General features: G+C 34.8%; 1 protein-coding gene across 1 annotated transcript in view; it reads right to left on the minus strand.

Annotated features, from left to right (window-relative positions):
• The window catches only part of RFC1 (replication factor C subunit 1), a 58,231-nt gene that overhangs the window by 16,849 nt on the left and 13,553 nt on the right, over nucleotides 1-27,829 (minus strand). Inside the window, exons 5-11 of the mRNA XM_031944263.1 lie at nucleotides 16,888-17,123; nucleotides 15,706-15,783; nucleotides 12,867-12,944; nucleotides 8,307-8,382; nucleotides 6,078-6,370; nucleotides 3,761-3,868; nucleotides 181-360 (exon numbers count right to left, since the gene is read on the minus strand). Of these exons, the coding sequence (XP_031800123.1) occupies nucleotides 181-360; nucleotides 3,761-3,868; nucleotides 6,078-6,370; nucleotides 8,307-8,382; nucleotides 12,867-12,944; nucleotides 15,706-15,783; nucleotides 16,888-17,123 (1,049 nt within the window). The remainder of the gene's footprint in view (nucleotides 1-180; nucleotides 361-3,760; nucleotides 3,869-6,077; nucleotides 6,371-8,306; nucleotides 8,383-12,866; nucleotides 12,945-15,705; nucleotides 15,784-16,887; nucleotides 17,124-27,829) is intronic.

Genomic DNA, 27,829 nt, shown 5'->3' on the forward strand with positions numbered 1-27,829 from the left:
AATTCTCTAACAATTCTCAAAATAAAAGGCTAATCTAACTTCACCAAGTAAATAAAAAGCAAGATGAGATTAAAAAACTATGGGAAGGAAGCCGTCTGAAGCTGGACCAGATGCTCTGAGGGAAAAAGCAACAGCCACAAACTGCTCTACTCCACTTGCCACCGCGCCAGATGCACACACCTTGTCGCTCTTGGACTGCCCACTGTCACGTCCCATTACAAGGTAACTCGTTTTTTTGCTGACATTTCCAGTCACTTTTCCCCCATACCGCTCAATTAGAGACTTGGCTTCATCTCGTTCAATGGATTCTAGGACTCCGGTGATTACAAATGTCAGGCCTTCCAGGCAATTTTCAGCTCCCTGAGAAACAAAAGGGAAACCGTGTTAGCATTCTAAAGAAACACCGAAGCCCTACTAATGACAAGACGTTATTTTTCTCATTTGATGCCCTAGCATGAATGATTGGCTCAACAGAAATTTGCTTCAAAAAAGCACAAAACTATTTTTTAATAATCGGTGAAGAAATTAATGGCAATATAAAATCAGCAATGCAATTCAAATCTCCATCGCTGCGAAAAACATCTAGTGAGGTTATCTATGTCACACATTCATTCACCTTCCCCCTTTTCCCCCCCATCCTTATCCCCCCAGTCAAAAAAAAAAAATCAGGCTTCTTGAAAGACTTAAACTGCCATTTAACTTTTACAACTAAGTAAATCACTAAATACAAAAAACAAATAGCCTTATACCCATGCCCAATATAACTCTTAAAAAGACAGTTCTACAATCTTATGCACATTTCATTTCTTCTATATAGCAGCAAATCTTACAATTGTCTTGTAAGTAACTGTCTTATAAGTTCACGTCTTAGGCCCAAACCCCTGGCCATTACTTGTCCCTGTATCATAATCTAATTCTCCCAAATCTTTGTAAGTTCTCAAAAAAACAAAAAGTCTGCCAAATTCTAGCTTATGATGATTTTACTGCTGAGGTATCACTATTTTTTCTTCTTCTTCTTTTATAATATTATGCACCTTGTCGGGCCTTCTGTCATCTGGAGGTGATAAAGACCTGCCCACTTGCTGTTATCTGAGAGAAGCTCTAGCTGTCATACTGTTGCAGACTGAACTGAGATGAATTTCCAGTGCTACATCACAGGAAGCAAAATACAAACTTTATTGCATTAAACAAGCTCATGTCATCTCTCCCACAACTTTAAAAAAAAAAAAAAAAAAAAAAAAAAAGTTGAATCAGAGGAAATCTGCAACAGTATCTTGGGGGAAAAGACCATTATGGAGGCAAACTCTATCTGTTTTAACTATGTGGGGGACGTCCTTTCTCAGTGCTCTCCCAGAAATGCGTACTAAAAAAATCAACAAAGCAAAAGGCAATCACATCATCACAATGAGATCCAAATCTACTCATCCGGATTCTGAGGGATGCAGAATGAAGCACATGCCCCACCCTCTAACCAGGAGTGATGGACTCTCGGAGCGTGCACTGTCTGGGGCTTTTGGGGGCATGAAGCTCAGGGGGAGATTTGTTCGGACTGTGCATATGTAACTGTTTCACCACTTTGGATAGCAGTGTTTCTTTTCTTCTTCAGTGGGGGATGGAAAAAGATTTTAGTTGAAAAAAAAAATTATTGGAACCTTGAGAGGGAATTTCACCTTATAAGTAAGGAATAAAAAGATACAGGAAATATACGCTGGACAACATAGTCTGACACAAATCCTAAATGAAGGAAGACCAAATTTCAAGCTATCAGAGAAAAGAACCATCCCCAAGCCTAAAATTATATAAACAAGAGAAACTGGCCCAAGATAAGGTTTCTCAAGAACAAAATTCTAAAGAGAAGAGATGTATTCCATTGCAATGGAGAGACTGATAAAGATGGAGGGGCACTTGTGGACCAATTTCGATTTTTTAAAAATATAGAAAAGATTAGATAACTAGAGATCAATTAAAAGTGACACAATAAAAATTGCATTAGGAGAGATAAAAGCTCAACAGCAGCTATGACTCCCAATGAAGGCTAAAGACAACATAGGGTAGGAAGAAAAGGAAGAACAAGGAGGAGTGTCTGTTGGGGTACATAGAACAATAATCAATAACACAATAAAGATAGAATTACTCAATTCTTAAGAAAATTCTGGTTTTATCTATGAAGAATAAGCTTCCGAAAGAAAAAGGTATTTGAATTAAAAAAAAAAAAAAAAAAAGATATCTGAATAAAAAATGGAATTCCAAGATAAAGAAAATTACAAGCACCTAGATGTCTCAGTGTATTCAAGTCATATCCCAAAACTGACATAATGCGATCACTGAGGGCTGCCAATGATATTTTTAACCATAAATAATAGAAAAATGGCAATAGATAGAAGAGAATGTATTAAATTTCAAAGTTCAGTAGATTCTAGAAAGTGGCATTAAAGGAGATGTAGTGAGTGTCCTTCAGAAGCTCAGCTCAAGTTCCAATTTCTCAGGGAAACTTTCCTAACTCTCCCCCCCTCTCCCTTTTAGCTCTTAAGCTTTCCTCTCCTACCCCTAAAACAAAAATATATTTACACAGTTTCTTCTATAATAAAAACACAAGCTCTTTGACAGCAAGGGCCACTTCATTTTTGTCTTTATAAATTCAGCTAAGTTTTAATGGAATGCAAGTTCATCATGAGTCAATAATAGGACAAAAACAATAAATAAGTAAATAATGTGAGCCCCTCCCCTCAAAAAAAAGGTGATTTGGGTTACGATGATAGACCAAAAATGCCCAGAAAAAAGGAAATTGCACTTCTACTACAGTCTAGACCTGGCTGTATCTTTCTCTGAAATAATATGATCAATTCTGGGTGTCATTTTTTGGAAAGATAGTGACAAACTAAATTGAGTCTCAGGCAGAGTGACCTGAAGAACCCGAGGAACCATGATATCCAAGCATCAGTTAAGGGATCTGGGACTTAATCCAGAGAAGACTTAGAGGAGAACAGAACAAGTATTACAAGAGAGATCAGACTTAACCAATTTGAGTTCAGAGAAACAGAATAGGGGAAAATGTAAAGACATTGCCAAGGGCCATTTTTCAGAGCAAAATAAGGAAACACTTCTTAACAAATACAAATATTCAAAAGTAGAATGGGATGTTTCAGGAGACAGTGGGTTTCCAATCAAAAGAGATACTCAAGTAGAGATGGATGTTACATAAGGAAGTGATGCCTACTAAGATACAGGTTGGCCTGGAAAACAGGTTCTCAACCTTTCTGTGTCAGGATCCCCTTTTGCAATCTGGTAAAGCCTGCAGACCCTTTCTCAGAAAGTTTTTAAAGGCATAAAATAAAATATACAAAATTATAAAGGAACCCAATTATACCGAAACATTTATCTAAATATTTTTTAAAACAAGTTAATGAATCCCAAATTAAGAACCTCTGTAATAAATGATCTCTGATAAACTTTTCAATTCTGGAAAGCTCTAAGAATTTTTTCAAATTCATTTAATTAATTCAAAGTAAATGTATGAGGGTCTACTGATGATTAAATCATATTTCTAACACAGATAAAATCCAATGATAATTACATTTTCAATAAAAAAGGAAAGGAAAAAAATCAAAACTTGTAATGTAATTAATCATTTTATGTTATAGATTTTTTTTTCAATTAGAATACATATACCTTGCACATAATACCTAATAAGTTCTTATTCTATTTAATTGAATGAATACACAGATATAAGACACATATTTACAACCACCCTATTACTTACTTTTGGAATCTCCTTAGAGCCTAGAGCTTTGGGTCCTTCTCGATTCAGGTAGCTTCGATAAGCCTGGTAATTAGTACGTTTCTTTTCAGTATCTTCAGGACTTACAGACTATGAAATGAAATTTAAAAAAAAAAAAAAAGGAAAAATTAATTAGAAGGGGAAAATGTTCACGTTTATATTTTGATTTGTTCAATACAGAAGCTCAAAAGAGAGATCAGAAATACAAGTATGTCATCTGAAAAGAGGCTGAAATTATGACTGCAGATGCGATGTTCATCACAAACCATGACAGAAGGTCTAAGGGACAGAATCTTGGGGGACCTTGAGGATCTGGAATTAAGAAGACTTAGAAAAAGAGACAGAGGAAGTTTACCCAGAGAGGTAAGAGGAGAAGGACAACAGGATGCCGTGGAAGCCAAGAAAGGAGAAAATATAAAGTGGGAGAGAGATTACTCCTCAGTAAAGAATCAGAGAAGGCTTGCTTCAGGGAAGAGGAGATTTGGAATTATACATTAAAGAATCAGAATGTGGAAATATGTTTAATAGGACTGTACATATATATATAAATAACCTGTATCAGATTCCCTACTGTCTTGAGAAAGGCAGAGGAAAGGGACAGAGGGAGAAAAATATGGAATTCAAAATCTTAGGAAAAAAAATGAATGTTGAAAATTAAATATATATGTGTGGGTATACATGTATAAAAATATTCAGAAAATGCCCTCAGTTTAATATTTTGATAAATTTAATCAATAAATCTAATAAATATAAAATAAGTTTTTTTAAAAGAATTAGGAGACTTGGGGGTGGGGGAGATTGTTAAGCATGAAAGAAAACGATAAAAGTTCAGATGCAGGAGCACAAATATCATCAGGGTATGCTAAAAGTTCAGTTTACCAGAAATAATATCTACATATGATGACTCCATTTCCACAGTACCTTACCTGCTGCAACCTGGCTGCTATCTCAAATATTCTAATAAAAAAGCTTTCTCAAAAAAAGCAAAGACCTCTACAGCTAACCAAAATTATAAATCTACATTTATCCTGTATTTGGTCCTTGAATTATACTTGTACAAACCTTGCACTTAAGAGAAACATCACATACAATCTTAAAGTGCAAATTTAACCTAGAGAATAAAGTATTTCTGAGTTAGAAAGGAGGACCACAGCCATCATTCCAATAAGGTGGAAGTAGGAAAAGGAAAGAGAAGTGTTCCTGAAGCCATGTCATCTATTCATCTCAAAATGGCATACTTCCCCGAATAAATGCCCTAATCATTCATTCAGTTTCCAGTCCCACAAATCACATTTAAACCCTAACAGAGGTGATGTACATTTAATCGTCCCTCCTCAAAAGGTCTCTTGTGTTTTTATTCCTATTTATCTTCAAATCCTTTATGAAAATATTTAAGATATAAATCATAAATAAGCTATTAATCTACAAAAGAGATGAACTTGAGACTACAAAATAACTACATCACTATTTTTACATCTAGGTCCCAAAGCTGTAAGAATCAATGCTATGCCACTATGAAAACATTCAGAAAAATAAGGGTCACATATAGACATTTCAACATTCATAAGAATAAATACACCTCTACTCCAAGTTTAAGCCTTCCTGGAGCAGAGCCCAGGCTGCAACAGATAAATATTTTAATGAAAAATAATGAATTGCTAAAGTAAGAAGCACTTTGGATTAAAAAATGCTATTATTTCAGTTTCTAAACTAAACATTATAATGGTGAAAATTTGAAAATAATATTCTTATAATTTTAAATGATTAAAAGGTAAGAAGGAATGAAAAATTATTTTATCTTTCTAAAATTAAGGTGGTACTACAATACAGATACAAAGATACTATTTGATTCTCAAATACAAAAATAAGAAATTTACAGAATAACTATATAACTTAAATTGTATTAGAATTCCTTAGGCCCCTAAGATCACAAAGGAAGCCCCCTTCAATGACCAAAAAGGAAACTTGAGGCTAAAGAAGAATTGTCCAAAATCAGAATGGTAGCCAAGACTTCAGACTCATGGGCCAGTGTTCATTTCAATATAATATACTAATCCTAACAGATTTTCCTTAGAACATTTTTGGCATCTCAGCTTTGTACATGAAAAGTAGCATTACTGTAAATGAATTTAGGAAATATTTTTAAGAGTGATTTACAAACCTAAATTTTCTTGTTATTTATTTAGGCTTCCAGCTACATATAAACAGAAAGTTCACAAAGAAAAACTAGCTTTGGAATAAAACAGAAAATAACCAAAACCCCTTATCAGCACCATGCCGACTTTTCCACACTTCTTACCTGTGTTTTGGATGGAGAAATTTTATTTTTCTTAGGAGACTGCCTCTCTTCTTTTACTACAACTTCATGGTTTTTTTTCCCTGACTCTGTGGATTCTCTTTTTTGGTAAGTACTCTCATCTCTTTTTTTCAAGAGTGCCAGTTTAGAGCTGACTTTCAAAGCGGAAGGTTCTTCCTCTATTTTATCAGGTCCTTTGTGGGGTGATGACTTTGTAGGGGGTTGAGAACCTCTTGAATCTTCACTTTTAGACTGTTTGTTCAAATTCTTCTCATATGAAAAATTTGACAGTTTTACTGGGGGAAAAAAAAGAGCAAAAACAATTGCAGACTTAAAAACTATTTTAGACAACAGCCTCCAACATTCAATAATTTCATGTTCAAGGACTTATTGTTAAATTCCCGCTGTAAGCAGCTCCCATTGCTCCTGAAATCAAACCTTAAACATCTATTTGAACAAAATTCTTATCTTTCACTATATTTAATTAAATTAGCTAACTTTAATGAAATTTACTGTACTATGAGTTCAATAAATTTACAAGGTAAGCTTTCAGTTGCATAAGTTTTTATATACATAATTTAAATAAGAATTAAAGAAAAAATTACATATAATACATATATTAGAATTATGTTTTTCCTTATTTAAGGAGATCAACGGTATTTTTTCTTTTTTTTACTTTAAATTGATACATTCTGTTTTGGCATAATAGACATTTAACAACAAATACTTATCCACATCAAAATACATTTTCCCAAAAGTTATAAAAAACTATCTAACAGTGTATCACTTTTCATTCTTGTTACCATCTCCCATGGCAAACTGGAAGCAGCAAAATTGGGAACAAGATCTATGATTTCATTGGTACAAGAATTCCTATTCTACAATTTATATAAGTTGAGGGAATTGCCTGAGGTATTAAAAGATTAAATGATTTGACCAAATTAAAGACACTGACTGGTGAGATTTGAATATAGATCTTCCTGCCTCTTTTAGATCAACTTCCTATCTACTTAAATAGTGGAATCAAACTCAGAAACAAATTCCTGTAGGTAGTATCCTACGTTAGAAAATCACAAATTCATATTAAGCTGTACTGTATTTTTATTTATTTCATTAAACATTTTCCAATGACATTCTAATCTGGTTTGGGTCCCTTGAAAGAGTGCTATCAGTCTCAAGCCTGAAACTCTCAACTATACCAAAGGCTACTTCTTACATGTGGTTTTAATGAAACCTGCCAACTACAGGAAAAAGCCCAAAGACTTTTTTGGCTAGAAATACTGCTTTCAAGCTTGAATAAATATTTCATGCATCACTGTCACCTAACAAGGCTGATCTGAAATTCTCTATTAGGAGAAAAAGTGAGAAAATGAGATCTTAAAAGTAGATAATATGTGGGATTTTAAAATTATCTAACCAATATAATTCTTGTCACATCCAACTAAATGATAGTAAAATATATTAGAAACCAAAATTCTTTGGGATATAAGATGCAGAAAAAAGATCCAGTTAGGCAGGGGTCACTGCCCAACAACTGTGGGAACTGTAGAGAGGCCACAAACATGGATGGATTTTGGAGTAAGTCAGTTTACTTCTCAGAGTCTTACTCAGGTGATGGGGCTGAACTCAACTACTTCACAGGGCCCTTCCAAACGCTTATCTGTGGTTTTATGATATGGAATAGGTAAGGGCTGATTGCTGTTTCCATGAATCAACCTGAGAACAATTCACAGGAAAGCTTCAGATTACATACAACAATGGCTCCTCTTCTGAAATAATCTTAGATCATCTTAAAAGGATCAAAAGACCATAGGATCTGCAAAGGATCTCCCAATTTTACAGGTGAAGAAACTTAGTCCAAAAAAATTAAGTGATTTAGCCAAAATCACAAATGTTTTAAATAGCACTGACAGGATTTTAACCGAATTATCTGGTTTAAAATGATACATTAAATTATGTGTTAAATTCATCACATATTAAAGTATTTATTATACTCAGGAATTTTCTTATTACTAACACTCTAAGAAGAGACAGACCTAGCCAAAAGTTTCCAAGTGGTCTTCTTCCATATCAATCACCAAAACAAACCACACTCTAATAAAGCTAAGAAATAATTCAATACAATAAGCATAATATCATTTTAATGAGTGGTTTTTTTTTTTGAGTAATACTATCCTATTTTTTTCTTCCATAAGACAAATTTTTCAGTTTCCCTTCTCCTAATGTTATTACCTTTGTGCTTTTCTGATTCACTTGAATTAATTCGGTCAGATGAAAATGTCTCTCTCTCTTCTGAATTCCTTCGGGCCTATGCAAATGTACAAAGAATAAAATGTACATGCAATCTAAGAAGCTAATATTTTCAGAACTTTAAAAAAATATTATCACCAAATCTATAAAATGACTATGCCCAATGAGGATACCACCAAAAATATTTTAAAGAGCTATCATCCATACTAGGAAAATACTATCATAAATTTTCTTTTTACTTTTAATCTGTGAGATATATAGAGCATCTTTTATTAGCCTCGTTTTACAGAGGAATAAAAAGACATAAGCCTTTTACAAACACATTTACAAGTACTTTTGGAAACAGTATCCTATCCTGTAAATCAACAGACCTGTGTTTTCCTTCTATGCCTTCACCAAAAATCTCATGACATTTTATAACGCAGTCAGAAACAAATCAAAAAAGTAATTTAAATAAAAATACCAACCTTGAATTCTATGTCAAGATTTAAACATAAGCCCTTGTTCAAAAAAATGTATCACCCTTTCAAAAACAAAAACCCCTACATTTTTAAGGCAATCATTTTAAAAAGAGGATGCTCATCTAAAATTATCAACTACTGAAAATTATTTTAATAAATTTCTTGATTCACCAGTATAATATAATGGGTTGATCTTTAGAGTAAAAAAATATCAATTACTTTATATATCTCACATAGAATCCAAAAGCTTAGGATAATGAAGAATATGATGTAATTACATAATCAGGATGGAATCAAAACTAAAACTTGTTCTGTCTGATTGTATAGGGTTTAAAGTTATTCTATGCTTCCAAAAAAGATTATTAAGAAATATGCATTCAACTGATTAGCATACCAAAATTTAAGAGAAACTTCTCTGGGTAGATGCTGATTAAATTTCCCAAATACTCTATTTTCTAAAATATTAAATTTCTCAAAAATTTTAAGTGAAAAGCTTCAATTTTATTCTAGTTGCATTAACTTTCTAAAAAGAAAGTTTTCCTAAAAAGAAAAACATTACCAATGTACTTCCATCAAAGACTAATAATAGTAATATTATTAATAATAAAAACAATAGCTTCTTTCTGTAAGAATTATGAGAACTACCATCAAGAAAATACTAAGCAGGGTTAAAATTGTATAGAGGAAGTTGTCTCCTAGAAGGGAAAAGATTCTTATTCCCTACCGAAAGGAGAGCTAATATGCAAGGTGATTTTTCAAAGGCATTACTTACTCCTAACACATTTATGACAATAGATATATTTAAGATGTTTATATATTATTCAGTTTTTATAATGTAAAGCTGCTATGTCAGTAAGTGCTATATCATCAAGCCTCCAATGGTACAAATCCACATCTTCTCATCCTGCACAAGGGTTGTTCATATTCTCTCATATATCTTCTAAAAAGGAATCTAATCCTCTATCTCCTGACACTGGAATGGAAACTATTGGAGCACAATATTCTGCTTTTTCTGTATGACCTGGCTATATCCTTCATCAGTTCAATATTTCTTTAATGATATCTCTTACAGGTTCCTCCTATGCAACTCTTAATGCAGCTAACTCCTACCCATTACACACTAGTCTATCACTATCACCCTTTTGAGTGATACACAATTTTGGAAACTGTAATGTTCCATGACTCACCACTGGAAGGATATTAATGTTAAAAAGATGGACCTTTATTACAAAGGGAAGCTTAGACTCTTCAGAAATTATGTTCAATTTCCCAAGGCAATCCACTTCCTATTTTTCAAAGAGCTCAGTTCACTGGGCAATTTCTAGTGACTAAGATATGATGGAAAGAAAAAGCCATATTACAGGCTATCACTCAACTGCATAGCAGTCTGGGTAACAGGCATTTGTCATCCACTTTTTTTGTGTGTGAAAATTGTTAGGTAAAAATTCTCAGTGGTTAAGAATTTCACTGAAGAGAAACTGAGTTTCAAGGACTCAATGAAGACAGAGGTATGTTATTCATAAACAGAAAAACCTGGATGACCTCACTATCTAAGGATTTCATTTAGATTTCTTATTGAGTATCCAGTTTTCAATGACAGGGGCACATGCCTTTTATGAGCAGAAAACTCCCTGCTGTCTGACATCATACTAATAATCAGACAGTGAGTGGCCAAATTATTTTTCTTACATATTTCAATAAATTTCTTATGAAACAGACATATGCTTGTTGGAAATGAGCCTTTAAGCTACTATTTACTGAATCAAATAAATTTTTAGAGTGAATAAAAAATAGAGATCTTTTGTTCTTTATGCCTTTCAGTATAACTCTAAAGGTGTGCCCTACTGTAGATATCCTGTTAGTACAAGGCTATTTTATCTCTCAAACCTTTACAAATGTGTAAATTATTCTCCAAGATTTTGTAGAGTTGCAAAAGTACAGATCAGATGGCATTTTCTTAGTCACTTTTTAGGGTAATAATCAAGATTCATGATTCCCCCTGCAAGCATTTCTTATTGTCCCCTTCAGCTGTCCTAAGAACTGATTTTCTCTGATTTTTCTTGTGCAGCATGGCGAATCTTGGGGAAGCAGGAAGGGAGAGAGAGGGAGAAAGATTTAGAACCCAAGGTTTTCCAAAGGTGAATGGTGAAAACTCTCTTTGCGTGTATTTGGAAAAATAAAATATTAATAAAAAAACAAAAGAAATAAAATTAAATAAAAAAAGAATTGATCTTAGAAATTACACAAAGCCCAACAAAGACTCTCTGTGACTACCTGGTCTTACTCTTTTACATTTCAGCTGGCCTTAGTACAACTTCTACTTCCATGTTAAGCACAGTGAGGATATAAAGTCAAGACTCCCAATGTTGTAGTGACACTGCCATTAACGGATGGGAGTTGTTATAATACTATCTGCAAATGTTTTCAATATTTCACGGTTCAATATCAGTGGAACAATCTGATTTAGTTGGGTTTTTTAATCAATCCTTCTACAAATCTTTTTCCTCCCTCCACTGCTTCTTACTGATCTTTGAGGCAATTACTACTCAATCTACCGACCTTCTCCCTAATACTTTACACATTACTCTATATTCCAAACTGACGTTGCCTTCGGCCAACATCGCTCAAGTGGGAAAGAAGATCAAGCGTTTGCTGGACCCTCCAATTTAGAGACTCTTTAGATTTATGGGCTCATTTGGGTAATCTCTTCACACCAGATAAACTTTCTTCCTTTGCCAAGGGTGACAGTTCTCAGTACAGACAGCTCTCATTCTAAGTGGACAATTTTTAAGAGATGCAAACTTACCCAAGATACAAGAACTCGAGGGGGCCAGAGTCCGCCACATGAGGTCTGAGCAGGCCCAAGAACACCTAGGAGGGACAGGACCTGCATGGCCAGGCCCACCCCAGATGTCTCTAGCCTCCTCTGGACAAGGTAGGGACAGTCTCCCTCCGCGTCAGTTCTACCTGCACTTGGAGGCCTTCGGGCAGAGGCCCCAGAATACCAAACTGAGGTACAAACATGGGGAGAGAGAGCCCAGTACTAGACTAGGGGCTTAATGGGGCTTTCTTTCAGAATGTTTTAGGTAAAGTTGAATCTGCATAATGAGAACTTGCAGAAAGGGACAACTGTCCCTATCTTCTTCTATAATCTTGTAACACCAGTTTGGCATCTTGTCATCAACAAATAATTTAAGTTGGAATAACCTCGGGGGAACTTTCTCATTTTTCTTTTTCTTGTAATGTGGTACTGATTTTGAACTCGGTACTAACAAGCCACAAGCCCATCTGCTCACAATCTACCAATTCAGAAAAGATCCCAACCAGTCATCATCTGTCTGTTAGTAGTCAATTTCACTTCTCAAAAAAATATTATTTGACAGGGGTGTTTCAACTAAGCAATGCTTAAACTATTAAGAGTTTATTATTATTTTTAGTTTGGTTTTGGTTTAAATTTCCTAATCAAGACAATGTCCTGCACACATTTCTTTTCAGAGTAAAGAACAAAGAAATAATTCCAGATCCTGAAATACAAGTTTGATCAGCAAAATCCCGAATTATGAGACAGCAGACTGTAGCACCTTGTCTAGGAAGAGGTGCTTTACAAAGGCAGAGAAGGTGCTGGTTAACCTGCGCTGGTAGCATCTGGGAATTCCCTAGGAAAGCATAAATCCAATTCTTAATCTATCCTTATTTGGTCATTACCATGCTCAATGACTCCCAATTTTCATGCTGAAGAGACTATTCTTGACATTAGGCTCTCCCTAATTCTAACAATAAGTCAATGTTTATAAACTGTCTAAAAGCTTCTTGTCCCTTTTCACAGGCCTCAGGGCTGCTTTGTTTCATAAGTGATTCATTACCAAGAAGCCGGCCCAGAGCTAATGAGATCTCCGTCTGCTGCCCAGGCCCCTCTCCAAAATGCACCAGAAGGCACGCATTGCCCAGCCCGGCCTTCAAAAATCGAGGCTATCTTTGGGACGCAGCTTAGAGACTCATTTCCTTTCACTGCTCTTCCACATATTTTCTATTTCAAGTACAAGATGTGTTCCCCTATCCCCAACCCCCCAGCATAAGTCACCTTTTTGTGCTTGGGCTCTTCATCCAACATTGCCAAAGTGCGGGCAAATTCTTCATCCTCGTGCAGTTGTCTCTCAAGCTACCAAAAGAAATGTAAAAATACATTCTAATTTTGTTTTTAATGAAAATCAAAGTAACATTACATAATGACAAAATATTCCTCAAGAAAACTAGGAGACATTTCCTCCAAAAAATGATACATACAAATGCTTTTACCAAAAGCAGACATCAACTCTGAGGTCTATTTTATTAACTATATCAGGATGCATATTCCTAAATTGCTATAGCACGATATACAAATTGAGCATATTAAAAATGGCAAATATTTTTAAACTAAAGAATTATCATGAAGCAGCGAGGCGGCACAGTGGATAGAGCACCAATCCTGAAGTCAGGAGGATTTGAGTTCAAGTCTGGTCTCAGACACTTAATACTTCCTAGCTGTGTGACCCTGGGCAAGTCACTTAACCCCAAATGCCTCAGAGGGGCTAAAAATTATCTGAATATACATTTCATAGTATGAAAATAAATCAAAAAGTTAATAATAAAAAATCTTAATGCATTTAGCAAATAGATATAAATACAAACACATTTTTAAAAATTTTAACCATCAAAAATTTCTAAAATGTTGACAATTTCTAATCTCTGAGTACTCTATATGTTTCTTCCTCTCCCCCTCATAAGAACATCCTTGGTTCCTCTGACTGAAAGTTCTCTACCACTATGGTTACCCACGTCTGCAATTATTCCAACTTTTCAATATCCTTCTTAAAACACTGTGCTGAGAAATAAACATAATACTTGTATAGTCTAATTGAACTGTCATAATTTAACAAGACTATTGCCATTTCAATCTGAATAACAAACTTCAGAAAAACAGGCTCTAGAAAAACTCCACCTCAGTAGCAAATACTCCAACCTTTGTGTAAAAAGAATCTCTACTGTGATCTCCCCAGACAATGGATCAAAGGCTTCTGACTGAAGAGCTTCAAGGAGGTTGAGCCAATCAAACAAACACTCTCCTGAAATCTCTGGACAGCTCCAGCTGTCAAACAAGTTTTTCCTGAAAACAAACTTAAACTTGCCTTTTGCTACTTCCAGCTATTGTTCCAATTCTGTCACATGGAGCCACAGAACAACGCTAACAGCTCTTGTCCCTTAACAAAGCTTCAAAGACTTGAAGATCAAGTTGGACCCCACTCCTATCTTCCCTTGACTCAACAACCCCAATTCCATCAACTGGTCCCGCAATTACAGACACAGGATCCTTCGCTCTCTTGTCTGCCTTCCTTTGGGCTCTTTAAATCTGATCATTATCCTGATATGGCTGGGCTGTCCAGAACTGAACAGAATCCTCAGGAGGCTTTGAATGGGGCAGCATCAATAGAATCCAATGTCCCTGGATGACTGGGAAGTGTCTCTCTCGTAATTCACCTCCAAGGGACAATGGCATTTTCAATATTTACACCAAACTGTTGAGTCATATGGAGAATGTAATGCTCTCAAAGTCCCAGACCTTTTTCAGCAAGCTGCTCTCCGATCGTGCCTTTCCTAACCCATGCTTCTCAAGGGGAGCTCCTCTACTGAATTTCCGCTTCTGAAATTCAGCCTGAGAAGGTCCTTTTAGGTCCTGACTCTCATCCATTGTCTCAGTTATCCCTTCCACTTTAGTGTCCCCTTCAAATCTGATGAACTCAGTAGCTATGTGGTATGATGGATACAGTGGTTGACGTGGCAAATGAAAGACCCAGAAGTCCAATTTGGGCCCAAGACAATTAATATTGGCATGATCCTGGGCAAATCATTTAACTTGTGTTGTTTAATCTGTCTACCTAAATATCTAAAATGGAGAAAACAATTAGTCCTCACCTTCTAGGGTGGTTGTGATTATCAAATGAAAATGTACAAAGCCTTTTTATAAACCATAAAACAAATGTCTGACACCAGGTCATTTATCCAAATTATTGATAAAAATGCTAAAACAGGAGAACCAAACACAAATTTTCAGGCCATTCCAGAGACCTCTTGCCAAGTTGATGAGTGAAATATTAACAACTTCTCTTTGATTACTTTTAATAATATGGTTTAGGTTCACATTAGCTTTTGCAGCAGTTAAATTACACTAACAGCTCACGAAATCTGGCTTTTTAAAAAGAAATATCCATTCTGATTAATATCATCCTTAAACATAACAAGCTTGTCAATTATGTGTTCAATCAAGTCAGACAAAATGCTGAATACAACACTTTTAGGAGAGCATTTTAAAATATGCTGAAAATGAATAATTAACCAGCACTTTGACAAGTCAATCATTCTTGAATCTATCTAATAACTGAATATTTTGTATACATGTTTGCTACTCCTCTCCCCACTTCATTCTTTGAGAAAAGAAAGCATTAATTATTTTATAAAACTAAAGTAGAGCACAGAACATTACATATAGTAAGCATTTAGTAAATATTTGTTGAATAAATGTTCATCTCACCTAAGATCACATTGGCTTTTTTAAACTGTTTTTTAAAATCTGCTGACTTCTTTCAAAACGGCAGTTCACTAAAACATCCAAGTCTTATTGACAAATGTCTAGCCAGCCTCCTGTTCTAACACCTTACTCCAATTCACTGTTAAAAATGTTTAATGAAATAGGGCCAAAAGCAAAGGCCCCAGACCATGAGAGCCACCTCTACGCTACACATTGATTCATTAATCACAATTGTGGAGTACTGTTATTAAACAGTTCAGACTTCATCTCAACTATCCATCTAAAAATCTGTCTATGTAAATATCTGGTTCATACACCTCCACCAAGATATAGTAATGATTTAATAAAATGGTAATACCTCTAAATTCTCTTCAATTTGTAGCTGCTCAGCGATAGCTTCATCACTTAATCTGGAATCAGCTGTATTTTGCGAAGGCTATATTTTAAATAGAATCAAGCATTAATAATATAGTCAAGTCTTTAGGTTATATCATCAACCACATTCCACAAAATATTCATTCTGTAGCGTGACAGCAGATATAAAGCAATGGTTGATGAAAGATTGTGTAAAACAATAGACCAGAAAATCACGACCATTACATCGCTACTGCCTGACTCATATTGCTTTTCTGTTCTTATGAGCAGGAAGACTTGGAAGCAAGTTAGGCTCTCTCAGGACTAAGTGGGATCTCAGATCAATCATTTTATATTTCTGAGCCTTTGCTTCCTGATCTATAAAAGAAGGATGAGAGGAGTTGTCAAATATTCTTCATGGGTTGGTTTGTAAAGAAAACACTTTGTAACCTTAAAGCACTATGTAAACATGAGCTGCCCTAGATTATCTAACAGAAAAGTATCCTGCAGGAAAGTCATTTGAATCAGTCTCAAAGGTGTAGATTCTAATAAAATGATCTATCTCATATTTAAGAGCACAGATCACTATGGGCAACTTAGGGCATCATTACAGTGATTATGTACTAGTATGTAGATGGTCACAGCCCCAAGCAGAAAAGGAATTGTGCACGAACACGAATAGCACATCACATGCTTGCTAGAACTTAACCATTAAAAGGTATATAATTATGATCCTTGGGAAGCAAACTTACTTTTCAATTTTGTCTGGCTTAGGCTAATAACAATGCAAGTTTGCATTATCTGAGTACACATCAACTGATGATAAGAAGCAGCCCAGCAGCACTGAAAAGAAAACCAGGCAGAAACTGAAAATGTACCACATGTTATTCCTAAAATGGATAACCAAGAATTGATTCTATTTCTAAAAAGGTCAGCTGCAAAAGAGAACACTGGTAAATTCAATCTCAATTTCTTTTCCTCATAATTTAAATGAGCTTTTATTTGTAGCTAAGAAGTTACGGCAAGCTCATTTCTATCTTAATCTATTTTTTAATCTACACTCATAGAAACAATTACCATACAACAATCTGCCCACTTAACAACATTCTGAGTTCTCTTGTTAATAATAGTCATCAGAGTCAATACCTTTGAAAATTCCTAACTTAAGACACCAGCAAATACTTACCTCTCTTCTTTTGCTTGCAACTAGTTTCTTTTCTGATCTTTGAACACTTCCAGTTCCAAAGTAATCAAGCACTGATGTAGGTGTGAGTTTTATTGGTGACAAAGATTTATTCTTAATCTGAGTTTTTTTCCCAATAGCTTTCTTCCCATTTGATGCTCCAATATGACTACTTGAAGATATTCCATTTTCTTTTGGTTTAAGGGATGTCTTCTTATAAATAAATTCATCTTCTTCATCTTAAATGGAAGATATTCAATTATTTTTGTATAATATTCTAAACAAATTTTCTTTATATAAAACACAGTCCTTGCAAGGTTTATAAACAAGTTCCCAAAAATTTCATAAGTTTTTTGTATCAGTTCACTTTTAAGTCTAGTCCAGATATCTTCCCACATTTACCAACATTAGTTCTATGCACTTCTAGCCACATCATGCTTTCTTACTGCAACCAGTAACATGACCTTATACCATCAGAAAAATACAGCTAGAAGCTAAGTGATTCTTAACCTCCCAGACAATCCAAGGCTTCAGTGTGTTAGGGACATGATAACATCTGCTTCTGCGACAGAACAGAACCAGCTCCGCATGGCTCTCTGTGTGGCCCTTGACAAATTATTCACATCTGGGGGTCTCATTTGCCAAAGAAGAGGACTGAACTCCACGATCACTAAAGTTCTGTCAGATCTAAAATGATGACCTTTTGAAGTGCTAGAAGAGATGTTAAGTTTTATATTAAAATTAGTGTCTAAAAATATATTTAAAGCATTGCTTTTTGCTGCAGCATCAATTATGGCACATGACTATAGAAAGATCAGGGACTAGACCCCGGCCAGGGATTCCTGAGTCAGGCCATTCCCACCCCAGTGCTTGGAGCACTGGGTTAGGTTCTAGTATAGGTCAGAGGTCTTTCTGGCTTCTCTCTCCACCAACCTGCTGCTCTCATTGGAAGGTCATTGAATATGCCATGAGAAATGAAAGGTATGGATTCAAAGAAACCAGAAAAAACTTGTAGGAACTCATGCAAAGTAAAGTGAAGAATCAAGAGAATTGTTTAGAAAATTATCACCACAACAAAAAAAGCATCTGTGAAAGGCTTAATGATGGTCAATGCACTGACCAAGCAAGACTCCAGAAGTCTGATAATGGAATGTGTCTCAACAAATGGGGAGAAGGTAACGGGCCATAAGTGCAGGGGACATAGAGGCTCAGAAAGGATTAAACGAATGGGTTTTGTTTATTTATTTATTACAAGGGAGAGCTTTTAGTTGGGGGAAATGAAAGGGGCAGGAGGTAATCAGGTTTAGGGATAGCAACAAAAAAGAAGCAAAGAAAGAAAAAGTTCTGATTGAAATCAGACTAGAAAGTAGCACAAGGACAGCCAGAAGATGACCCAGGCAAATAACAAGGCTTGCAATATCATGCTAAATTTTAGAAATAACACTGTTTAATGAAAAGAACCAGCTACACCCAGTGAAAAAACTATGGGAAATGAGTGTGAGCCACAACACAGCATTTCCACTCCCTCTGTTTTTGTCCACTTGCATTTTAGATTTCCTTCTCAGGTTATTTTTACCTTATTTCTAAGTCCAATTTTTCTTGTGCAGCAAAATAACTATGGATATGTATACACATAATGTATACATATACATATAACATATACTTTAACATATTTCACATGTATTGGTCTACCTGCCATCTAGGGGAGGGGGTAGGAGGAAGAAGGGAAAAAGTTGGAACAGAAGGTTTTGCAATTGTCAATGCTGAAAAATTACCCATGCATAATCTTGTAAATTAAAAGCTATAATAAAATAAATAAATAAATAAAAACCCATTACCTACCAAAAAAGAAAAAGAAAAAAAGAAATAACATTGTTTAAATGCAAATTATCTAGATTCCTGTTTACAACTCAATATGAATTCTACCCTTTATGGTATACAGAAATGCTCATTTTTCACCGATTTCCTACTTCATAATAACTACTTCAAAACAAAGAAAAAAAATTGTGTTGTTATGATCTTTCTTCTTTGGAAAAGTATAGCAAACAATTTTGAAGTGATGACATGAGTGTTTAAAAGGAAAGTAAAACCCCTCAAAAATTTCAAATCAATGACAAAAATGTTAACAAGGCAGAATTCTGCTGCTACGTCACTATGAACCTACTTTCAAGTTGCACAAAGAAGCAAGCCCTTGTTATATGTATGGTTGTTCAAATTTCTTTATAAATATTTACTCTTTCATTAGCTCCTCTTCTTACCTTCTGTGCAATGGTCATTAGTGTCTGAGGATAGTCTGCCTCTAGATGATTAAACCAGTGTAAATGAGACCAAATCTTCTTATGGATCAGTTGATTTCCTTTTACATTTTTAGGGACTCCTACCATATTCCCTCTCTAAATCTCAAGTCATCAGATCAAGCTATTCTGGCTGTTTTAAAACATGACCATTACCCTCTCAATGGACAAGTGGGATCAGGACATCCCAGCACAATACTGAAGCCAAACTTCAGTATAATGAGAGGATCCTTTCCACTCTCTATTGAGAAAGTTAGGAGTAAAGGATAAAGGGGAGAAAATTTTTCTGAAGATCCAATCGTCTGGAAGTCATCTTCTATTTCATTTAAAGAATTAGAATTAAGATAGATAGACTACAAATCCAGCAGGAAATAGTCGATCATTGACAGATGGGCATGCCTGAAATGCTGAAAGCCTACAGGTCAACTAGCTCTGCTGTCTGTCCTTCAACAATATCTTTAACAGGAACAAGAGCAACATTTTACTTAAGAATAAGGAGGTAACAAAATAAAGAAAAAATTGGTAAGTGCAGCTCAAAGCTGTGTCAAATCCAGGCCTATATTTCATAAATACAGCCATTAAAGAGCAATTGATAGCAAGTGAAACTCAGCATTAATGATGAATTATATATAGCTTTGCTGATCAAAAAATTTACTCAATGGTTTTGAGTAAACTTTGAAAATATTGGCAGTTCTAATGTTAACCACACAAATTAACCTTAGTACCAATCACCATTGTAAGAATACTTATCAGCTATATTTAATTAGTCCAATTTAAGAATGATTTATTATATGCCAACTACATTCAAAGCACTCTACTAAGCACTAAAAATATAAAGACAAAAGGAAAAACAGACATTGCCCTATTTGATTGCAATAAATACAAGTGGTAAAATGGAGCCTTTAAAACTCAACCTACACCATTTCACATCATTTAAATCTATACATTAAAATTTTGAACTTACTCATTTCTATCATATTAATGGAAATATAAATTTAGAACAGTAAGTGCAACCAATCACCAACAGCATTCATTGAGTGTTTGCTATTTGCCAGGAACTGTGCATAGTACAATGGTTATAATAATAAGCAAAAACAGGTCTTACCCTCCAAGAGCTTATATTCTAAGAGATAACCCTATAAACCAGGGGAAGGGAACCTTTTTTCCACCAAGGGGCACTTGGATATTTATTACATCACTCACAGGTCATACAAAAGTATTAACTAAAAACTCAAGCAGTGGAGAGTGGCTGTACTGTACTTTGAGCTCTCCCTAGCATGCAGCTGCCTTGGCAGGGCCACAGCACAAGATTTGGGGGTCTCCTGGAGAGACCCCAGAAAGAAGGAAGCGAAGCGGTGAAGGAGAGACAGTCAGAGAATGAGGGGAGGGGAACAATGTGCGGTCAGCATCCCCAGCACGGAGCTGGGACAAAGGAGCTCCCCAAGGGCAGACGGTGTTGGACACAGAGACAGCAAAGGCAGCAGAGAGACTCCAGGCCCTGAGGACCCCCCCGGCTGACTCACGCTGGCAGAGTCCGTAAGTCTAGAGGAGATGAGTGGGTTTGGGGACTAGAACCTCCTTGGGAAGCTTGCTTTTTCCTTGGCTCTCCATCTCCTGATGCTGGGAGAACAAAGGGAGGAAAGAAGCAACAAAGGCTGGAATGTGTCAATTAATGCAGGGATTGGGCCCATGAGTGGCACAGCACTTCCCCACTGGGGCCAAGAAAAGGAGACTCAGAAAAGGACAGGACTTCTAGCCAAGGTGGCCACCTGAAGAGAGGCAGAGGATCCAGGTCTTAACTTAGCCCAGCCCAGAAAAAACCTGAGATTCACACAAGACCACGAAATGATCCAGAAAGCCCATGAGAAAACTGACTTCTACCCTACAATACACAAGAAGCCTAAAGCCAAAAGAAAGGAGGACTGAGCCACCCACCCAAGCCAGCGCTCCCCAGAAGGATCAGAGAGGAGTCAGAGACCCTCGGAGCCAAAGGCCAAAGGAGTGAAGCAGCCTTACCCCCACCCCCACCCCCACCCAGAGAAAGCCCATACAAGGGGCCAAGGAAATCTGAGGAAATCACCCACAGAACGGGATTGTGCCAGGCTCGGCTGGCTCTACAATCCTCAACAAATTGTAGAGCCAGCCAAGCCTGGCACAATCCCTAAAACTCTGTCCTAAAATGTCCTCGAAGGCCCTGGAGATCCACAATTCTGTAATTCAAAGATGTAAGGGGCTCTAAAACCTCAAACATGGAGGTCCCTGGAGACACACAAGGAAACCAAGATGATACCAAAGCCTCACTCCAAAGCCCAGCGGGGCAGGGCCACCGTGGCACAAAACCATGTCACAAACTAAAACTGAAGAACCAAGCATATCAGAAAAAACACCAACAAGAATAAAAACATTACTATAGATCCACAGATATTCCTAAAGGAGAGAATAACTCTGTAAGAACGGCAGAGATTTAAAGGGAAAAAATTAATTTTCCACAAAAAATACATTAATAGCCAAAAGAAACAAAGCAATTTAAAAATGAAATGAGTTCTGAAAGAAACAAAAAAAGCCTGAACATTATATTACAAGAAATCATTGATGGAAGACTACAGCAATACTTCTGAACCACAGGAGAAAGTAGACTAAAACAATCTCCAATCGCATCCTAAAATTTATACCAAGAATTAACCATTGTAGAAAAAAATATAACAGAGCTAAGCTCTTACAATCATTCCACAAAAATCATTCCATTTTGTGGAATGTCTTGATTGGGAAAATCTTGGAAGTCTTGATTAGGAAAATCCATGGGAAAAAAAATCAGTGAGTTGTCACAAAAAAAAATCTAAAAAAATAGTGGGTCCAGGATTTAGCCTACAGCAAGCTGCATAGAGAGAAGCTTTCCTGTGAGACTGAATAAGGGACTGTTGAATGAGAAGAATAATTTATATATAAAACCAATATTGTGAAAAAATAAACAATTCTGACAGACTTAAGCACTCTAATCAACATAATTAATTGTATTTCAGAGAACTGAAAATGAAGATAAAGAATGTTGTCAAACGCCTGACAGAGAGGTGATAAGACTAATAAGAAACACATTACTGAGTATGATCAATGTAATATTTGTTTTGTTTTGTTTTACTATATTATTATATAATACACAAGGGTATTATATTTTTTCTTCCTCCCCCTCTCCTTCCTTTCCTCTCCTTCCTTTTCTCTGAAAGAGAGAAAAAGTATAGTTAGGACTATAATGAATTCTATTAATAGTTATAGTATTCAATTGTGCCCTATTCCATGTTATTCAGTTATAATTCCTATGTAAAATGTAGCGATTGGTTCCAAATTAATAGAAACATATAATGAATTCTTACAAATAAGGCTTTTTAATCTACTTATTAATAAAAATATAACAGCAAACATTAACATAAACATACCAGTAAAGGATAAGGAAAAAATTTCTGATTCAAGGTTCCTACAAAATAATACAGTTAAAACAAAATTTTTTTAAATTACTGAATATCATACCTAGAGATAAACTTACACTGATGATAAAATGAATATGCTGTTATTGTAGTTTACTCAATCAATATACACTGAACTGTCTTCTTTAAATCTTCAAGTATAGAAATCACTATCCATATTTTAGAGAATTTATCTGACATTACAATCAGCATTTCTTAACATTGTGCTTCACAAATTCTAGAATTTAGAAAGTATCCTGAAATTCTTTGAAATTGAACTTTTCTACTAACAGATTATCTGCTTGTTTATCAGCATCACTGTTAGCTTCTTGAAACAATCATAGTTGATCTAAATTTAAAAAAGCGTTAGGTAATTCCTAAAAGTAAATCAAACAGTTCCTGAAGATTTTTTTGTCATTTTGTCAAATTGTCATTTTCTAGTTTATCAAAACCAAGCTTTCTTCCAATGTTTGTTATTTTTCTATAACAGTGTTTTTTGAAAGGAAAAAATCTTCAAAAATCATAAAAATGCTTGATAATTGGAGGGGAAAAATTATCTTAAGGAAATATACAAATCATGAATTAAAAGCTCAAATTTATTTTTATAAAAACAACCCTTCTCCAAATAACAGATGGTCAAAAGATATGAACAGACTGTTCTCAAGGGAAGCCATCCACACTAGTACATGGAAAAAGCTGATATAAGGGGGAAAAAAAAAACTCCACACCATTAACCAAGAAATACAAATCTTACAAAGGCTTGCAAAAAAAATCAGGGATAAAAGCAGCGATAATGCTTTTATGATTAAGTGCATAAGTATAGCATAAAGAATAAGAAGCTTCACATTAAATTAACATAGCTACCTGCAGATTATATATTGACAAATGTGTATTGACACATTGACAAATGTTCTAAAATTCGAATGTCATTAAAGTTATAGAGAGATAAAGTATTTTTAGTATTCATTTGTTCTTGGGTTTCAAATAAGCCTAAATTGTCAGAAGCCAAAGGCAAACTTTTGTTCTTCTCTCCCAAAATATTTCTAATGTAATAATATAAATAAGTCTTCTCGGATTTCTGAAACCTTGTTGAAAAACATGGACAACAGAAAGGCCAGAATTTCCCCTCAGGATACCAGTCTGCTTATAAAAATCATTTATTTCTATTTATATGGAACACTACCTTAAATGTGGTAACAACAAACAAAAAGCTAACTGGAATCATCCAACACTGAGCAGAGTAATTGTCTTAAAAGGAATACTGCTTTGTCATTCTGAATTAGGAGCATTAACAGAAGGAAAACAAATAAAAGTCAAGGAAAATAATGTGCAGTTTCACATAAAAAGCGATTTACAAAACCAGAGAGAAAATCTAATTCTTGGGGTGAATACAGCCGATAGGGTAAATACAAATGGATCTCTGAGAATCTTTAAATTCCTCTGATTTTCCTTCCTATAGTCTGTAACATGAAGAAATCAAATTATTTATAGACTAACTTGGATTACCAGATAACAAGGACAAAAGTACTTTTTCTAAACAGCAAGTCAAAAATTCCACAGGAAGTCTGTTAAATCTTTTCTTTCCTAAGCTTCCCCTTTCTCTTCTTCATCCAGATGCCTCAACCTAGCTCTTATTTTGCCTTTAAGAGTTGCTCAGGAACTAGCACAAAGTATTATGCATTTTCTAATGACTTGGATGGATAAAAGAAGGTACAAGCAAGAAGAGAAAGCATAGTTCCATTCCACTAAGCACATGGGCATCTCACACTTAATATACACAAACCTTAATTCATTCACTCCTCTGAAACTCATTCCTTTTCCAAAATTAAGCTACTTCTATTAAATATCTATCTTTACATCCTCAAAATTATCCCACTCTCACTAACCCATGTCTTTTTCATTTTGATGTCACAATATAGTTTTCCCAATTCTGCTCACTTCATGATGCCATCAGTTCACATAAGGCTTCATAGGTTACCCTGAAATTGTCTTCATCCTTTCTTATGGAGCAACAGTACAACCATCAATTATACTTTGCCCATCCATTTCCCAAATGGCAAGTTCGTTTTCCAGGTCTTTTCTACAAGTTGCTTTGTGGGGTGCAGACGAGCCATATTATTACTGCATCTGAAGAAATGCACATTCCCTCACATACATTCCATCTGTTGCTAGGTCTTCTCAATTCTATTTCTTTAACATTTTTCACATGCACCCCCTTTCTGTCTCAATAAACAACCATCAACTTCAAGGTAATTCCAATAGACTTGGAATAGGAAGTGCCATCCGCATCCAGAGAGAGGATGGACAATGAATGAGAATTAAAGCATAGTATTTTTACCTTTTTTGTTGTTGGTATTTGCTTGGTTTGTGTTTTTTTAATTCTCATGGTTTTTTTTTTTCCCTTTTGATCTGAATTTTGTGGCACATGACAAATATGGAAATATAGAATAGCACATGTTTAACCTATATCAGATTGCTTGGAGTATGGAGGGCAGTGGTGAAGGAGGAAAGGAGAAAAATTTAGGACACAAAGTTTTGCAAAGGTAAATGATAAAAACTATCTTTATATGTATTTGGAAAAATAAAATAAACCATCAAGATAACTTAAAAAAAAAAGTTATCACCTTTGCTCAGACCCTCATCACCAAAATTATAACAAAAATCTAATATAAACTTCCCAGGCTCAAGTTTGTCTTCTCTCTATTCAATTGATATTACATACTATTGCCAAATTAATATTGCTAAAGTACAGCTGACCATTTCATTTTCCTCTACATGAGTAACAAAATTTCTCACCATGGGAATACACCTTCTGTCATAAAGAACTGTTACTACATGAAAGTAATCATTCCACAGGCTCTTGTATCACAAATTTTCCTCTCTCTAAATACCAGAAAGACAACGTTTTTAAAAATCCTGTTTTCTGAAAAATAATTACTTCTTTAAAATAAGTGTTTCATGACAAAGAGGCTGATTTCAGAAAAGCCTAGAAAGACTTACATGAACTGATGCTGAGTGGAGTAAGCAGAACCAGGAAAACATTGCACACATCAACAACAAGCCTTTGTGATGATCAATTATAACAGACTTGGCTTTTCTCAACAATTTAGTGATCCAGGGCAATTCCAATAAACTTTGGATAGAAAATGCCACCCACATCCAGAGAAAAAATTATGGAGACAGAATGTGGATTGAAGTAAACTGTTTTCACCTTTTCCCCCGTTCCCGTGGTTTTTCCTTTTGTTCTGATTTTTCTCTTCCAACATTATTCATATGGATATTTTTAAAAGTGCATGTAAAGTCGGAACAGAAGTGAGTACAAGGGATAATATTGTAAAAAATTACCCATGCATATGTATGGTCAATAAAAAGATATAAAAAAATAAAGAAAAAAAAATAAAAGTGCATGTATAAGTAAAAAAATTAAATCAAAAAATAATGTTCATATACACCTATATAAACAATAACAAAAAAAGGAAATTTTCTGAATAAGAAAAATGCTGGATATTGGATGGCTACTGTTTGAAGCCATATAAATAACTCAAGACATAGTACATTATATTGATTGAATTTATAAAAAAAAATTTGAAGTTGAACATTTATAAAATTAAAGCCATTTTTCTTCCAACAGTATCTACAAATTACTTTTCTTTTTGCCAGGTGAACAGTGGCTGGCACCTGACCAGTGTTCCATTACAAAAAGGTGATAATCCTACATACCCATTGGAGTATTGAGGGGCAGTTTCCTTCTAGTTCTTTTGTATTTGGTATTTTCCTCTACTTCATTTCTTGGTAGGAGAATTATGACATCAAAAGAAAAAACAACCAATCACTAGTCTTTGTAATGCAAACTTCATAATGATTTTATGTTATTTTTGTCATTAAACTATGTTGTCAGGAAATTAATACGTCATTTGAGAAAAAAATTACCTTTTAATTGAAAAATTAATTTATCTCATATTCAAGCTTTATTAAATGTGAAGCTCTAAGAACATGAGAATTACTTTACTTTTTTAGGTGAATCAATTGGTTTTTTTTAGACTAGTAGTTCTTAAAGCTATGCCAAGTAATACTTTTACAAAGCAAATGACCCTATAAACCAATTAACATTCTCTAATTAGAAGTAGCTATTTATTTTCCTAAAGTTTTATAATTACTTAAGAATTAAAGGAAAAATGCTACTGAAAGATCCTGGTGAGTTAGGAGTGATATCAGCAGATTGTTCAGTATCACTCCTAGCCCTGTGGGGGAACACTGCCAACTATACTCTCCTTTTTTCTGAGACTTATCCCCTCAAAAGAAAGGAAGCGTATATGGCTATAGGAAACAGTCCAAAAAAATTTTTTTTAATAGCTGCACTGAATGGCAACAGTTTTTACATCAATCAGTTGATGAGAAATTACAAGCCTCTCTCTCACTGCTTAACAAAACAAAAAATTTTGTTGGTCTTGAGATTTTTGGTCTATTCTATTCTTAACTATGACTCTAATAATTTTTATAGTACAAGAACAAAAGAGACAAGGACAAGTGCTTTTTAGAAGGAAAAATTAAATGGTTTTTAATGAGAAAAAAGGTGAATACAGAATAGGGCACTATACTAGTGGTGAACTTATAGTAAAAAAAAAAAAAAAAAAAATTTAAGTATCTTTTTTCATCCCTCTGATAATTGAGAAACTTGCTGAGATATATTCACATTCCTACCCATGTCTAATCCAATGACTAGAGAATTCTTATGGATTTACAGATTACAAGTTATATCAACAGAACTACTAGCATAAGAAGTCAGTGAATTAAGAAACTTTAAAAATAGGCCAATGACTCAAAGAAACAATTTGTCTTGAAAAAGCAAATGGAACTCAAGAAATACTACTCTCTAAAAAGTTACATAAATATTCTGTTATAGATCAGCAAAATTGCTTTGAAAGTAACATGCTAAATTTATTTCATGCTTCTTTAAAAAAAAAGCTGAACATACTTGTCACAATCTTTTTATGTTCTAGTTTATCAATAGAAGTGTGGTTTTTTTTAGTTTCAAGTTCAGAATTAGAAAAACAAAATAAAAATATACATATTATTTTACAATACAATTTTTCTTTACAAGCATCTCCTGATTACCCAAAATCAATGAAATGCTGATTACTAAACACTGACTTAATGTAAAAGGTATAGTTATACATGACACAGGAAAGGAAC

Source organism: Sarcophilus harrisii, chromosome 6, assembly GCF_902635505.1.
Source record: "Sarcophilus harrisii chromosome 6, mSarHar1.11, whole genome shotgun sequence".
NCBI lineage: Eukaryota > Metazoa > Chordata > Mammalia > Dasyuromorphia > Dasyuridae > Sarcophilus > Sarcophilus harrisii.